Source organism: Lithobates pipiens, unplaced genomic scaffold (genome assembly GCF_037356315.1).
Source record: "Lithobates pipiens isolate NorthernLeopardFrog02 unplaced genomic scaffold, aLitPip1_a1.2 Scaffold_22, whole genome shotgun sequence".
NCBI classification, from domain to species: domain Eukaryota; kingdom Metazoa; phylum Chordata; class Amphibia; order Anura; family Ranidae; genus Lithobates; species Lithobates pipiens.
In genome coordinates, this window is record NW_027507784.1 from 344,829,648 (window position 1) to 344,846,684 (window position 17,037).

General features: G+C 49.3%; 1 protein-coding gene across 1 annotated transcript in view; it reads right to left on the reverse strand.

Annotated features, from left to right (window-relative positions):
• HSPBAP1 (HSPB1 associated protein 1) overlaps positions 1-17,037 on the reverse strand; it is a 156,905-nt gene that overhangs the window by 105,201 nt on the left and 34,667 nt on the right. The window contains exon 3 of the mRNA XM_077449727.1: positions 5,752-5,936. Coding sequence (XP_077305853.1) covers positions 5,752-5,936 — 185 coding nt within the window. The remainder of the gene's footprint in view (positions 1-5,751; positions 5,937-17,037) is intronic.

The window sequence follows — 17,037 nt, forward strand, 5'->3', positions numbered from 1 at the left end:
TGGCGGTGGTACTGGAGCTGGGTGGTGGTGGTGGTACTGGAGGGGGGCTGGTGGTGGTACTGGAGGGGGGTGGCGGTCCTGGAGGTGGGTGGCGTTAATGGAGGGGGGTGGCAGTGGTACTGGAGGGGGATGGTGGTCCTGGAGAGGGATGGCGGTGGTGGTACTGGAGGGGGGCTGGTGGTGGTACTGGAGGTGGGTGGCGGTGGTGGTACTGGAGGGGGATAGTGGTCCCGGAGAGGGGTGCTGGTGGTACTGGAGGGGGATGGTGGTCCTGGAGAGGGGTGGCGGTGGTACTGGAGGTGGGTGGCGGTGGTGGTACTGGAGGGGGATAGTGGTCCCGGAGAGGGGTGGCGGTGGTACTGGAGGTGGGTGGCGGTGGTGGTACTGGAGAGGGGTGGCGGTCCTGGAGAGGGTGGCGGTGGTACTGGAGGGGGATGGTGGTACTGGAGGAGGGTGGCGATGGTACTGGAGAGGCATGGTGATCCTGGAGAGGGGTGGCGGTGGTACTGGAGGTGGGTGGCGGTGGTGGTACTGGAGGGGGGGTGGAGGTGGTACTGGAGGGGGGGGGGGGGGGGGGTGGTGGTCCTGGAGGTGGGTGGCGGTGGTACTGAAGGTGGGTGGCACGGTGGTGGTACTGGAGGAGGGGTGGCGGTGGTACTGGACATCAGGATCTCCAGATACCCCCCCCCCTTACTTTAGGGTCCCCAGAGAGCCCCCCTTAGGCCGCGTACACACGGGCGGACTGTTGGCTCAACTTTGTCCGCTGAACAGTGTTTCAGCGGACAGTCCGCTCGTGTGTGGGGCTTCAGCGGACAGTTTCAGCGGACAGTTTGACGAACAAAGTTTTTCGGAAATTCCGAAAAACTGTCCGCTGAAACTTGGTTTGAGCGAACAGTCCGCCCGTGTGTAGGCTACTTTCGAAATGAGCAAACTGTTCCCGCTCGGAGGGAAGTCTGCTCATTTCGAGCGCGTGTGCAGGTAGGCGGGGCCCGCGACGGAGACGTCGCGGGCTCCGTCGCCTGGAATGGACTTAAAGGGGAACCCCAACGCCGAAAAAAATCGGCGTGGGGGTCCCCCCCCAAAGTCCACAACAGACCCTTGTCCGAGCACGCTACCCGGCCGGCCAGGAAAGGGGGGCGAGCGAGCGCGCCCCCCCTCCTGAGCCGTACCAGGCCGCGTGCCCTCAACATGGGGGGTGCCTTGGGGAAGGGGGGGCCCGCGGCCCCCCCACCCCAAAGCACCTTGTCCCCATGTTGATGAGGACAAGAGCCTCTTCCCGACAACCCTGGCCGTTGGTTGTCGGGGTCTGCGGGCGGGGGGGCTTATCGGAATCCGGGAGCCCCCTTTAATAAGGGGGCCCCCGGATACCGGCCCCCCACCCTATGTGAATGAGTATGGGGTACAATGTACCCCTACCCATTCACCTGTAAAATAAAAGTACCCAAAAAAAAACAACACACGAGATAAAATATTTTATTGCACAGCTCCGGGGGTCTTCCGTCTTCGGGGGTCTTCTCGCCGGACTCCTCCGCTATCTTCTTGTAGCTCTTTTGCTAGCGGAGGAGTCCGGCTTTCTTCCTCCCCGCCGCCGGCCTCTTCTCCCGACTTCGGGGGTCTTGTCCCCCTCTTCGGTTCTTCTGCCGGGCCACCGCGCCTTCTTATAGCTCTTTTGCAGGCGGTGGCCCGGTCTTCTGTCGCCGCCTTCCGTTCTTCTGTCGCCGCCTTCCGTTCTTCTGCCGGGCCACCGCGCCTTCTTCTGGGCCCCGGCTACCTGCACACGCGCTCGAAATGAGCGGACTGTTGCCTCGTGTGTGGGCGAGTCCGCTCATTTCTAAAGTTGCGCGGACTTAGTACGACGAACAAAGTTTGCCGTATTTGTCCGCTCAAAAAGTGCCGTGTGTGGGCGTGTTCGTTCATTCAAAAGTTTGAGCGGACTGTTTGACGAACTTAGTTTCGGCAGACAGTCCCCGCGTGTGTACGCCGCCTTACTTTAGGGTCCCTAGACAGTCACCCCCCTTAAAGAGGTTTCTCTGTACCTTGCTGGACTCCGCTGTGCACCTTGGCCCCCAGCAGATCTCTGTACCCCCCCCCCGCACCTGGGGGGAGGCAGCGATCAGCAGCTCTATGATGTTGATGGGCGGCGAGATCTTCCTGAGTCTACACACACACTGGAGAGGGGTCAGCACGGCTGTGAGTGGAGAGCGTGTCTCTCATGTAACAGCAGCACAGAGACACCGGGAGTGAAGTTTCATTTTCCCTCGTCCTCTCTCGCACGGGACACAAAACACACAGCTGATCTGCTCCCCCTTCGGCCCCCCTCCCCTCCTCTCTCCTGTGTTCTCCGCGGGCATTCAGGTGTGAAGCTAACAAGCTCACATTTCCCGCGGAGAACACAGGAGAGAGGAGGGGAGGGGGGGCCGAAGGGGGAGCAGATCAGCTGTGTGTTTTGTATCCCGTGCGAGAGAAGATGAGGGAAAATTGAACTTCACTCCCGGTGTCTCTGTGCTGCTGTTACATGAGAGACACACTCTCCACTCACAGCCCTGTGGATAGCAACCATGCCGGGGCCCCCCCACAGTGATGGAATTCCAGGGCCCAGTCGCAACTGCGACTGTTGCGACCCTGATAATTCCGCCACTGACCAGAAGGCAACCTCTGCACTCCAGCTGTGGTGAAATCCCATCATGCCTCTGCCTCTAGGAGTCATGCCTGTGATTGTCAGGCTCTTGCAACGCCTTTCCTCCTCCAGCCCAACTGTCCCTGGCCCCGCCCTTTTCACTTATTGGATTTCAGTTCCTTCGGTCATGGAGGCTCGGCATCACATGTGGGCGTAACCGTGCAAAACGCAGTCTACCTAGGAACGGCCCACTCCTCCAGACTGACATTTACCTCTTCTAGGCGTGTTGATATTTGCATGACTCCTCCCAAGAGCCCACCCACTGCTTGCATCCAGATTGAGGGCTGTTGAGAGGATAACTGAGACGGGAGGGTAGGGGTGAGGGGTGGGGGGGCTGTGATGATCTGCCCGCATTGTATAGAGAAGAACAGAGGCCCAGTGATGACATCACTGAATCTATATAATAAGATATTTAACCACTTGCTGACTGCTGCACGCCGATATACATCGGCGCAATGGCAGCGGTGGGCAAATGGGCATACCTGTATATCACCTTTAATTGGTGGGGTTAGTGGGCACGTGCGCCCGGCCGCGTACAGCGTGACCGCGCCCACGGGTCCCGTGGACTCTATGTCCACCGGTGTCCCGATGATCGTGTCACGGAGCCACAGAATGGCGTAATTTCCCTCTTCTGCTTAGTGACATGACAGAGATCTACTGCTCCCCGTCATCGCTGTCATGTCAGTGGTAGCCCACTCCCCCCCCCCCCAGTTAAAATTACTCCCTAGGACACACTTAACTCCTTGATCGCCCCCTAGTGTTTAACCCCTTCCCTGCCAGTGCCATTTTACACAGTAATCAGCGCATTTTTATAGCACTGATCGCTGTATAAATGACAATGGCCCCAACATAGTGTCAAAAGTGTCCGATGTGGCCGCCATAATCTCACAGTCACGATAAAAAAATAAATAAAATAAATAAAATAAAAAAATTCATAAAAAAAAAAAATCATTAATAAAAATCGCAGATTGCCGCCATTACCGGTAAAAAAAAATAATAATAAAAATGCCATAAATCTATCCCCTATTTGGAGGCGCTATAACTTTTGCACAAACCAATCAATATTGCGATTTGCATTACCAAAAATATGTAGAAGAATACGTATCGGCCTAAACTGAGGGAAAAGTGAGTGGAGAAGACCCGTCAGGTCTTTATTGCTGTCTGTGTCCCCATCAGGGAAACTCATCCTCTCCATTTGCCGTCATCATTGAAAATGAAAGAAAATCACAAATTTTGTGTTGTCCCCAGAAAAGTAATAGAGGGGAAATCTTCCAATGGGGACACTAGTTCTGGTGTTCTGGGGGGGGGGGTCTCCTCAAGAAAATCCCTTAGTTTTCAGGGATTTCCTGTCACTTCCTGTTTGGCTATGGGACAGGAAGTGAAGGGAAATCTCTACAAAGGAACAGAGATGGCGGGAAAAAAAGCTGCTCTATCCAAAATGGGGAAAAAAAAAAAAAAAAGTTTTGCCTATAGTTCTACTTTAACCACTTGTCTACCGGGCACACCCCTTCTTCCTGCCCAGGCACCATTTTTCACCTTTCAGCGCTGTCGCACTTTGAATGACAATTGCGCGGTCATGATACACTGTACTCATATGAGATTTTTAACATTATCTTCACACAAACAGAGCTTTCTTTTGGTGGTATTTAATCACTGCTGTTTTTTTTTTTTTTTGTTTTTTAAGTAAAAAATAAAGACCAAACATTTTGAAAAAAAATTTTTTTTTTTTACTTTGTTTCTGTCAGTACATTTTGTAACTAAGTAATTTTTCTCCTTCACTGATGAGGCGGCACTGATGGGCACTGATAGGCTGAACTGGTGGGCAATGATGAGGAGGCACTAATATGCTGCCTTTATGGGCACTGATAGGTGGCACTGACGAGCACTGTCAGGTGGCACTGATGGACACTAATAGGCGGTACTGGTGGGCACTGATAGGCAGCACTGATGGGCATTGATGGACAGCACTGATAGCCAGCACTGACTGACATCGCTAATGAGCACTGATAGGTGGCACTGATGAGCACTGTCAGGTGGCACTGATGGACACTAATAGGCGGTACTGGTGGGCACTGATAGGCAGCACTGATGGGCACTGATAGCCAGCACTGACTGACATCGCTAATGGGCACTGATAGGTGGCACTTGTGGGCAGTGATTGAGGGCGGTGGTGGGCACTGATTGGTGGCACTGGTGGACACAGTGGTGGGTGCGCGGGAGCGGCCATTTTCGGGACGCCGTCATATCATGTCTTCCCAGAACGAGAGCCGCACTGCCCCGCCATCATTTGACGGTGGGCGGGCGGCAACTGGTTAACTAACACTAACTATTAAATAATAGGTATTGGAATTTACCTTTCAAATTTGGCTGTTGGTGAAGGTAAGGAATACGAATTCATCCGAAGTTCCAAATTTTCCTAAATAAGGAATGCCGCATCTAAACGAATGGAACGTAAGGAATTAATAATAATAAATTAACAATAATTATAAAAATGTTTTATTATTATTATTAATTTGTTCCATTCCATTTGTTTAGATGCAACATTTGTTATTCATATTCGTTATATCAATATGAATTTATCCGAAATAACAAATGTCGCATCTAAACAAATGGAAAGGAACAAATTAATAATAATAATAAAACGTTTTTATAATTATTGTTCATTTATTATGATTAATTCCTTACGTTCCATTAGTTTAGATGCGGCATTCCTTATTTAGGAAAATTCGGAACTTCGGATGAATTCGTATTCCTTACCTTCACCAACAGACAAATTTAAAAGGAAATTCCAATACCTATCATTTAATAGTTTGTTATTATTTTAAATTTCCAGGATTTTTGTTTTTTTTAATTTTCGAATTTTCTAATTGATGGATTTTCAAATTTTACGAATTTTGATCATAACGAATGACCCCCAAAAAAACAGAAAACAACAAACAAACAAATGAAACGAAAAACAAACAAAGTTTTTCGGCAGTGCCCATGTCTAATAAGGACTACAAATGTTGATTGCGGAATGTGAAGTTCCACTTTAAAGACATTACCATGTCCCTCTGCCCCCTCATTCGTCTTACCTGTAGAATTTCTGGTCTGTCTTTAAATAGGACGGCCAAGTACTTGTAGTCGGCGTAGGCCCAGAACTCCGCCCTGTCAAACCCTCCAAACGCTCCACACCGCTCCGAAGAATCTCCACCAATCCAAGACCGGAACTGCCCGACCGTCCCATCGATATAATGGCATTCAGTCTCAAACTGAGGCTCTGTGTAGGAAAAAAAAAAAAAGAAGAAGAACGGCGGTGAGTGAGGTCATTGTACAGCGCTGCGGAGGAGGAAGCACAATCTGCCTATGTAATGAGGAAATGGAGCTGAACCTTCAGAAGAGAGGAGAGAAGTACAAGAAGCAGCGATCACCTGGACAGGACATGGTGGGGAGGACTCTACCCAAAGGAGACCAAGACAGCCACAAAGATGTTCTAAACCTTCCTGATAAAAACCAGCAAGAAAAACTTTTCTTCCTCCAAACATGGCGACTCCCCCTCCTCAGGAAGACACATGTACAGGTCCCCTCCTCAGGAAGACGCATGTACAGGTCCCCCTCCTCAGGAAGACACATGTACAGGTCCCCCTCCTCAGGAAGACACATGTACAGGTCCCCCTCCTCAGGAAGACACATGTACAGGTCCCCCTCCTCAGGAAGACACATGTACAGGTCCCCCTCCTCAGGAAGACACATGTACAGGTCCCCCTCCTCAGGAAGACACATGTACAGGTCCCCCTCCTCAGGAAGACACATGTACAGGTCCCCCTCCTCAGGAAGACACATGTACAGGTCCCCCTCCTCAGGAAGACACATGTACAGGTCCCCCTCCTCAGGAAGACACATGTACAGGTCCCCCTCCTCAGGAAGACACATGTACAGGTCCCCCTCCTCAGGAAGACACATGGACAGGTCCCCCTCCTCAGGAATGCTCATGGACGGGTCCCCCTCCTCAGGAAGACACATGGACAGGTCCCCATCCTCAGGAAGACACATGTACAGGTCCCCCTCCTCAGGAAGACACATGTACAGGTCCCCCTCCTCAGGAAGACACATGTACAGGTCCCCCTCCTCAGGAAGACACATGGACGGGTCCCCCTCCTCAGGAATGCTCATGGACGGGTCCCCCTCCTCAGGAAGACACATGGACAGGTCCCCCTCCTCAGGAAGACACATGGACAGGTCCCCCTCCTCAGGAAGACACATGTACAGGTCCCCCTCCTCAGGAAGACACATGGACAGGTCCCCCTCCTCAGGAAGACACATGGACAGGTCCGCCTCCTCAGGAAGACACATGTACAGGTCCGCCTCCTCAGGAAGACACATGTACAGGTCCGCCTCCTCAGGAAGACACATGGACAGGTCCGCCTCCTCAGGAAGACACATGGACAGGTCCGCCTCCTCAGGAAGACACATGTACAGGTCCCCCTTCTCAGGAAGACACATGGACAGGTCCCGCTCCTCAGGAAGACACATGGACAGGTCCCCCTCCTCAGGAAGACACATGGACAGGTCCCCCTCCTCAGGAAGACACATGTACAGGTCCCCCTCCTCAGGAAGACACATGTACAGGTCCCCCTCCTCAGGAAGACACATGTACAGGTTCCCCTCCTCAGGAAGACACATGTACAGGTCCGCCTGAAGTTTGCCAATGAACATCTAAATGATTCAGCGAAGGATTGGGGGGGAAAGTTCTGTGGTCAGATGAGACCAAAATTCAGCTCTTTGGCATTAACTTGACTCACCGTGTTTGGAGGAAGAAAAATGCTGACTATGACCCCAAGAACACCATCCCTACAGTCACACACGGAGGTGAGAACATGAACACCATCCCTACAGTCACACACGGAGGGGGGAACATGATGCTTTGGGGCTGTTTCTCTGCTAAAGGTACAGGGAGACTTTGCCACATTGAGGGGCCAATGGACGGGGCCATGTATTGTAAAACCTTGGATGAGAACCTTCTTTCCTCAGCCAGAACACTGAAGATGGGTCGTGGATGGGTCTTCTAGCATGACAATGACCCAAAACATGCCAAGGCAATAAACAAGTGGCTCAAGAAGAAGCACATTAAGGTCATGGAATGTCCTAGCGAGGCTCCAGAACTTAATCCTATAGAAAATGTATGGAGGGAGCTGAAACTTCGAGTTGCCAAGCGACAGCCAAGAAACCTTAAGGATTTAGAGAAGCTCACTCTCCTCCCTCTCTCCTTTCCCTCTTCACTCTCCTTCCTCTCCTCTCCCTCCTCACTCTCCTTACTCTCCTTCCTCTCCTCTCCCTCCTCACTCTCCTTCCTCTCCTCTCCCTCCTCACTCTCCTCTCCCTCTTCACTCTCCTTCCTCTCCTCTCCCTCCTCACTCTCCTTACTCTCCTTCCTCTCCTCTCCCTCCTCACTCTCCTTCCTCTCCTCTCCCTCCTCACTCTCCTCTCCCTCTTCACTCTCCTTCCTCTCCTCTCCACTATCCCTCTTCATTTTAGCATTGCCAAAGAAATTGAGTTTGTATAGGAGGGGGCAGCTCTAGGGCAGCTTTTTGGGGAGGAGGTAAGTGGCAATACAAAAGGGCAACATGAGTCCATTTTTAATTCTACAGTTTTATAATGTCCCCCCCTCCCTCTCTCTCTATCTGTCTCCCCCCACCCCCCGCCTGTATAGACGGCTCTCCTCTGGACGCAGTGTGATGCATTGTGCTCTTCTCAGTCCGGAAGCCGGCGCTGAGTGCAGAGAATGTTCTGTGCAGAATGATCGATCACCAATGTGGGTTCATGCTGAGATTGTCAGACGGCACACGGCACAAAGCAACGTACCATGGGGGGGGGGGGGGGGGCACAAGTGTCTGCACCCACCAACCCTGAGAGGAGAGATAACGATTGTAATTTTTTTTTTTTTTTAATGGAAGCACACCAGATAGGCGACTGCATCTGTGGGGTCTCTGCACCCAAATATCTGCTACAGTTTTACCAGGGGGCCGTGTGTGCTCTACAAGAGGTTTCACCTTTTTCACTTGACACGGCGAGTCTAGTTAATGCCGGAGAGCTTCATTTTGGTCTCATCAGACCACAACACTTTCCCCCCCCGATCCTTCTCTGAATCATTTAGAGGTTCATTGGCATGACTGTACATGGGCCTTCTTGAGGAGGGGGACTCGCCATGTTTGGAGGAAGAAAAATGCTGACTATGACCCCAAGAACTCCATCTTGGATGAGAACCTTCTTCCCTCAGCCACAACACTGAAGATGGGTCATGGATGGGTCTTCCAGCAGGACAATGCCATGTAAAGGACCATCTGAAGTTGCCAATGAACATCTAAATGATTCAGAGAAGGATTGGGGGGGGGGGGGGGGGGAGAAAGTTCTGTGGTCAGATGAGACCAAAATTGAGTTCTTTGGCATTACCTCGACTCGCTGTGTTTGGAGGAAGAAAAATGGTGACTATGACCCAAAGACTACCATCCCTACAGTCAAGCACGGAGGTGGAAACATGATGGGTCATGGATGGGTCTTCCAGCATGACAATGACCCAAAACATCCCGCCAAGGCAACAAAAGGAGTGGCTCAGGAAGAAGAAGCACATTAAGGTCATGGAGTGGCCTAGCCAGTCTCCAGACCTTCATCCTATAGAAAATTTATGGAGGGAGCTGAAACTTCGAGTTGCCAAGAGACAGCCAAGAAACCTTAAAGATTTAGAGAAGATCTGTAGAGAAGAGAGGAGCAAAATCCCTCCTGAGATGTGCGAACCTCATCACCCCCTACAAGAAACGTCTGACCTCTGTGATCACCAACAAGGGTTTCTCACCAAGTCACGTTTTTCTGGGGGGGTCAAATACTTATTTTACTGCAACTCCATTTATAACATTTGTATCGTGTTTTTTCTGGATTTTTGGTTGATATTCTGCCTCTATCATATAAAATACACCTATAATAAAAAATTATAGACCCTTCATTTCTGTGTAAGTGGGCAAAACGTACACAATCTGCAGGGGAAACAATCATTATTTTCTCCCACTGTAGGTAAGATTCCCTCCCCCATAAAAAAAAAAAAAAATTATGTATACTTCTCTTTTAAGAAATAGATTACTGGGGAATGTTTATTCTATTGTATTCCATGTGGTAGGCTATAGAATGTTGAGGGTTTAATGCTACTTTAACCTCTTGAGATCCGTGCTATAGCCGAATGCCCCCTGCCAGTAACCCCCAGAGCATTAATAAAGTGCCACCCAGCAGTGCCACCCATCAGTGCCCATAATGCCACCCAGCAGTGCCATACATCAGTGCCCACAGTGCCATACATCAGTACCCACAGTGCCACCTATCAGTGCCCACAATCTGCCTCAACAACATTGCTGCACCTCAGTGCCACATATCCGTGCCCATCAGTGTCATCTACCAGTGCCCATCAGTGCCCATCAGTGCCGCCCATCAGTGCCCAGCAGAGCCACCTATCAGAGCCACCTATCAGTGCCCATCAGTCCCATCTATCAGTGGTACCTATCAGTGCCCCTTAGTGCCACCCATCCGTGCCACCCATCCGTGCCGCCTTATCTGTGCCCATCAGTACTGCCTTATCTGTGCCTATCGGTGCCACCTTATCTGTGCCTATTAGTGTCGCCTTAACTGTGCCTATTAGTGCCCACCAGTGCCGCCCATCAGTGCCCACCAGTGCCGCCTCATCAGCGCATTTCAATGAAGGAGAAAAATGACCTGCTTGCAAAATTTTATAACAAACTATTAAACATGATTTTTTTTTTTGCATCTTTTTTTGTTTGTTTAGCAAAAAATAAAACTCCGAGCTGTAATTAAATACCACCAAAAGAAAGCTCTATTTGTGGGGAAAAAATGATAAAAATTTCATTTGGGTACAGTGTTGTATGACCGCGCAATTGTCATTCAAAGTGCATCAGCGCTGAAAGCTGAAAATTGGTCTGGGCAGGAGGGGGGTTTAAGTGCCCGGTAAGCAGGTGGTTAAGCCGTTTCATGACTGAGCACGGCTTTTATATTTTTATATTTTAGGATTTCAAAAATGTTATTTTTTCGCACTGACAATAAAGAAAAAAAAAATATACAAAAAAGCCAAAATAAAATTCCCCCGTAAGGTAAACATTGCAATAACAGTTCAGCGAAGACTCGTTTTCCCCTTCGCTCGGCGCGTGCAAATACAGAAGCGCGTTTGGCGTATAAAGGTTTTCTCGCCGTCTTTGAAATAGACTTGAAAACGCAAAGTGTCACTTCGTCAAGAAGAGGAAAAAAAAAAAACAAACATTGACGCGGCCGACATCGCTGTGATCAGAGCTGAACTCGCCGATGGTTGTACGCAGGATTTTTTTTTTTCTCCCTCCTGAGTGGTGAAGAGGCTAATCGCGCTCGCGGATGTTCCGGAGAGTCTCTGCGTCTTCAGACGGCTGTGTATTCCGAGAACAAAAGAATTCTCACAGGAGGGGCTGTCAGCTCTACGCCGCGACCCGGCGTGATCAGAGGATCGGACGCCTCTTCGCAGGCCAAGGTAAGCAATCGTTCATTCGGTCTCGTACCCCCCCCCCCCCCCTGCAGCGAGTCAGGCGCTCTGTGATATTCCGCGGCAGGATGGGGTAGCGTGGCGGATTAAAAAGGTGAATTCGGAGCTCGGAGGTGAAATACGAAGCGCGTCGGCTCTTCAAATGTTTTTTGTTGAACTTTTCATCTCGCTGCGGCGGAACTTTACATAACAACTCTCCAGCCCGGAGCGGTCATCGTCTGCATGCCGAGGAAAACCTCTCTGAGCGCTCGCCCTCACTTGGCAGGTATACAGCGCCCTTTTATGTTGAACAAAAAATAAATAGAAAAACATACAATGAAATGGCGGGAAATATATATAAATATTTTATAAACGCTTTGCTCTCATCTGTAATGTTAATTTACCTCTCAGACCAATGGTGATCAACCTGAAAGTTATAGAGGGCTTCAAGTGTGGCCCCCATCACCTCCAGAGGGCTGCACAATAGCAACGCAATTTCGTAACTCATCGGCCAACACTGTTAGTCCTACTGCATTTTTTTGCAATCTATTGCAATATACACTGAAGAGGTTGGAGTACAATAACCTCCAGCATTGGTGTCACTAGATGCAATAATAACCCCCAGCATTGGTGTCAGTGAACACAAGAATAACCCCCAGCATTGGTGTCAGTGAACACAAGAATAACCCCCAGCATTGGTGTCAGTGAGCACAATAATAACCCCCAGCATTGGTGTCAGTGAACACAAGAATAACCCCCAGCAGTGGTGTCAGTGAACACAAGAATAACCCCCAGCACTGGCGTCATTGAACACAATAATAACCTCCAGCACTGGCGTCAGTGAACACAATAATAACCCCCAGCATTGGCGTCAGTGAACACAATAATAACCCCCAGCATTGGCGTCAGTGAACACAATAATAACCCCCAGCATTGGTGTCAGTGAACACAATAATAACCCCCAGCACTGGCGTCAGTGAACACAATAACCCCCAGCACTGGCGTCAGTGAACACGATAATAACCCCCAGCATTGGTGTCAGTGAACAAGATAATAACCCCCAGAATTGGCGTCAGTGAACACAGTAATAACCCCCAGCACTGGCGTCAGTGAACACGATAATAACCCCCAGCACTGGCGTCAGTGAACACAATAATAACCCCCAGCACTGGCGTCAGTGAACACAAAAATAACCCCCAGCACTGGCGTCAGTGAACACAATAATAACCCCCAGCACTGGCGTCAGTGAACACAATAATAACCCCCAGCACTGGCGTCAGTGAACACAATAATAACCCCCAGCACTGGCGTCAGTGAACACAATAATAACCCCCAGCACTGGCGTCAGTGAACACAATAATAACCCCCAGCACTGGCGTCAGTGAACACAATAATAACCCCCAGCACTGGCGTCAGTGAACACGATAATAACCCCCAGCATTGGTGTCAGTGAACACGATAATAACCCCCAGCATTGGTGTCAGTGAACACGTGTCAGGAACCATGAAACAGACAGAAGCACAATCAAATCACACTTGTTTATTAATAAAAATAAAAAGGTAAATAGGTAAAAGCGTAGTCAAGCATAGCCAGAGTCCAGTAGCCAGATCGGGTAGTCAGCAAGTCCAAATTTCATAAACCAGATCGTGTAGTCAGCCAGTCCAGACGTCAGGGATCCAAGGAGAGCAACTGCAAGCAGGATAGAAGCCAGGAGGGATGTCAGCAAGCCAGTCTTGAAACAAACAGCAGGAGATGGTTCCTAGTGATGTGACCAACGCGAAGGCAAATGAAAGAGTGAACTGGAAGGCTTTAAATAGGCAGGTCAGACGAGCATCATTGGGAACAGCTGGTAACTGTGGAAAGAGAAGAGAGCTGAGCAGCCAGCCCAGAGAAGGAAGGGCTAAGCCAGCCCTGACAACACGATAATAACCCCCAGCATTGGTGCCAGTGAACATAACAATAACCCCAGCATTGGTGTCAGTGAACACGATAATAACCCCCAGCATTGGTGTCAGTGAACATAATAATAACCCCCAGCATTTGCGTCAGTGAACACAATAATAACCCCCTGCATTGGTGTCAGTGAACTCAATAATAACCCCCCTAGCATTGGTGTCAGTGGATGCAATAATAACCCTCAATATCGGTGTCAGTAGATTCAATAATAACCCGCAAGATCGGTGTAACAAAACGTCCCACACTCCAACTGAGTGCTTTCGTCATACACCGCTTCCTCCCAGTCTGAAAATAGGTATCAGATATTCCAACCACTCCCAACAACAAACAAGGCAATACTTGTTTGGTTGCTGAACTGATTTATTTGAGATGACACACAAATATATACATCAGGCTGACAATACAAACTGTAACCAGAAACCTAATTAACATGAGCTAGTTATGTAATCATTTACCCAGACTTGGCGACTCAGAGATATGACCTTTCAGGGTAGACTTGCTGTCTCTTCACTCCCACCTTACAATACACATAAGTAGAGACACATCCCCCAATAGTTTGCTAGGAGACAAAGGTGTGTTAATGAGCACAATAAACATTCCAGATCTCATTAATCAGCATTCCTTTCACATACATCTGTCCACTGAGTGCCAAGCTGGCAAAGGCCATCATGGACTCCTTAATAATGTCCTTTTGCATTACATAATAATATCTTCCCAAATGCTTGTAGCTCCCTCAAATACCAGGGCCCTTAGTCAGTATGCATTCAGTTCCCGCCAAAAGCCTCTGTCCCGGGTGAGTCTATCACAGTTGGTGTCAGTGGATTCAATACTAACCCCCAAGATTGGTGTCAGTGGATTCAGTTATAACCCCCAGTACTGGTACCACTGGATGCAATAATAACCCACACCATTGGTGCCAGTGGATGTAATAATAACCTCCAGCAGTGGTAATAGTAATAACCCCAAACATTGGTCAGTGGACGCAATAATACTTCCGCACTGGTGTCAATGAACGCAAGAATAACCCCCAGCATTGGTATCAGTGGATGCAATAATATCCCCGGCATTGGTGTCAGTGGATGCAATAATATCCCCAACATTGGTGTCAGTGGACGCAATAATAACCCTCAGCATTAGTCAGTGGATGCAATAATACCCCTAGCATTGGTGTTGGCAGATGCAATAACAATCCACAGGATTGGGGTCGGATGCAATAACAATCTACAGGATTGGGGTCGGATGCAATAACAACCCCCAGCATTGGTGTCGGTGGATGCAATAATACCCCCAGCATTGATGTCGGTGGATGCAATAATACCCCTAGCATTGGTGTCATTAGATGCAATAATACCCCCAGCATTGGTGTCGGTGGATGCAATAATACCCCCAGCATTGGTGTCGGTGGATGCAATAATACCCCCAGCATTGGTGTCGGTGGATGCAATAATACCCCCAGCATTGGTGTCGGTGGATGCAATAATACCCCCAGCATTGGTGTCGGTGGATGCAATAATACCCCCCGCATTGGTGTCGTTGGATGCAATAATACCCCCAGCATTGGTGTCGTTGGATGCAATAATACCCCCAGCATTGGTGTCGGTGGATGCAATAATACCCCCAGCATTGGTGTCGTTGGATGCAATAATACTTCCGCACTGGTGTCAATGAACGTAAGACTAACCCCCAGCATTGGTGTCATTGGATGCAATAATACCCCCAGCATTGGTGTCGGTGGATGCAATAATACCCCCAGCATTGGTGTCGGTGGATGCAATAATACCCCCAGCATTGGTGTCGGTGGATGCAATAATACCCCCAGCATTGGTGTCGTTGGATGCAATAATACCCCCCAGCATTGGTGTCGTTGGATGCAATAATACTTCCGCACTGGTGTCAATGAACGTAAGACTAACCCCCAGCATTGGTGTCAGTGGATGCAATAATATCCCCAACATTGGTGTCAGTGGACGCAATAATAACCCTCAGCATTAGAGTCAGTGGATGCAATAATACCCCTAGCATTGGTGTCAGCAGATGCAATAACAATCCCCAGGATTGGGGTCAGATGCAATAACAACCCCCAGCATTGGTGTCGTTGGATGCAATAATACCCCCAGCATTGTTGTCGGTGGATGCAAGAATACCCCCAGCATTGGTGTCGGTGGATGCAATAATACCCCCAGCATTGGTGTCTTGGATGCAATAATACCCCCAGCATTGGTGTCGTGGATGCAATAATACCCCCAGCATTGGTGTCGGTGGATGCAATAATAACCCTCAGCATTAGAGTCAGTGGATGCAATAATACACCTAGCATTGGTGTCGGCAGATGCAATAACAATCCCCAGGATTGGGGTCGGATGCAATAATACCCCCTGCATTGCGGTCGGTGGATCCAAATGCAGATGCCGGCATTGTCAGGGGGGAGTCCCGGGATCTCTGTGAGAGGAATAAACACCTGGAAGGGTCACACAGGACTCAGCATGCTGTAGTTACCATATAGAGATCTGTGATGACAGGTTCACTTGCTTACACCTAGATGCCGATGGCACTCAGTAAACTGTATCCATCCCGAGGATAATAAATTAATTAAAAGGAGATTATTTTTCTATTTAGAGCTCTTAATTCCAATCCCGACAATAACGTAGAACTGTCAGAGCCGGGAACATTGAATGATCTCTCTATTATGAGCGTTTGTTTTGCCCTTTATGAAATATGTCAGGCAGATCGAAGGTAAAACAGATGATCCATGAATTGTATTTATCAAGATAGAATGTCTCCATTAGAATCGCTTTACATCCGAGACCCATGACTAATGCCGCGTACACGCGATCGGAATTATGGTCGGAAAAAGCTCTGATGGTTTTCCTGACGGAATTCCGCTCAAGCTGTCTTGCATACACACGGTCACACCAAATTCCGACCGCCAAGAAGGCGGTGACGTACAACGCGTACGACGGGACTAGAAAAAGAAAATTCAATACCCAGCAGCCAATAGCTTCCGTCTCGTAGTTGAATCTGAGCATGCGTGATTTTTTGCGTGGATTCCGATGGAGCATACACACGATCGCATTTTCGGATGAAAAGCTCTCATCGGTCTCTTGCTGGCCGAAATTCCGATCGTGTGTACGTGGCATAAGAAGAAATGGGGGTCGGGATGAGGACAGGGATGAAGGCCGGGATGAGGGATGGGGACAGGGATGAGCGATGGGGACCGGGATGAAGGCCGGGATGAGGGATGGGTCCTGGGATGAAGGCCGGGATGAGGGATGGGGACCGGGATGAAGGCCGGGATGAGGGATGGGTACTGGGATGAGGGGATGGGGGCCGGGATGAAGGCCGGGATGAGGGATGGGTACTGGGATGAGGGATGGGGGCCGGGATGAAGGCCAGGATGAGGGATGGGTCCTGGGATGAAGGCCGGGATGAGGGATGGGTCCTGGGATGAAGGCCGGGATGAGGGATGGGTCCTGGGATGAAGGCCGGGATGAGGGATGGGGACCGGGATGAAGGCCGGGATGAGGATGGTTACTGGGATGAGGGATGGGGGCCGGGATGAGGGATGTATGAGAAGATAAAAAAGGTCTATTCAAAAGTAAAGTATTGAATTTACAGTGAATTATTACAACTTATGTAACTATATGAAGTAAATGTCACAAAACAATTGAGATAAATGATTAAAGTCAATTCACTAAAAGAAAAAAAAAAAAAAAAAAAAACGCGCACATTGGTTATTTATCTCACAATTTGGGCAGTCAGTATTCTAGGATTGTGGAAAACAACAAGGGGAACTCTGCACTGATCAATAAAGAAAACAAAAGCGAGAGAGAACCGTATTCCGATCCTCCTCCCTCTGTACTCTCTCCTCAGCTCTTCTTCC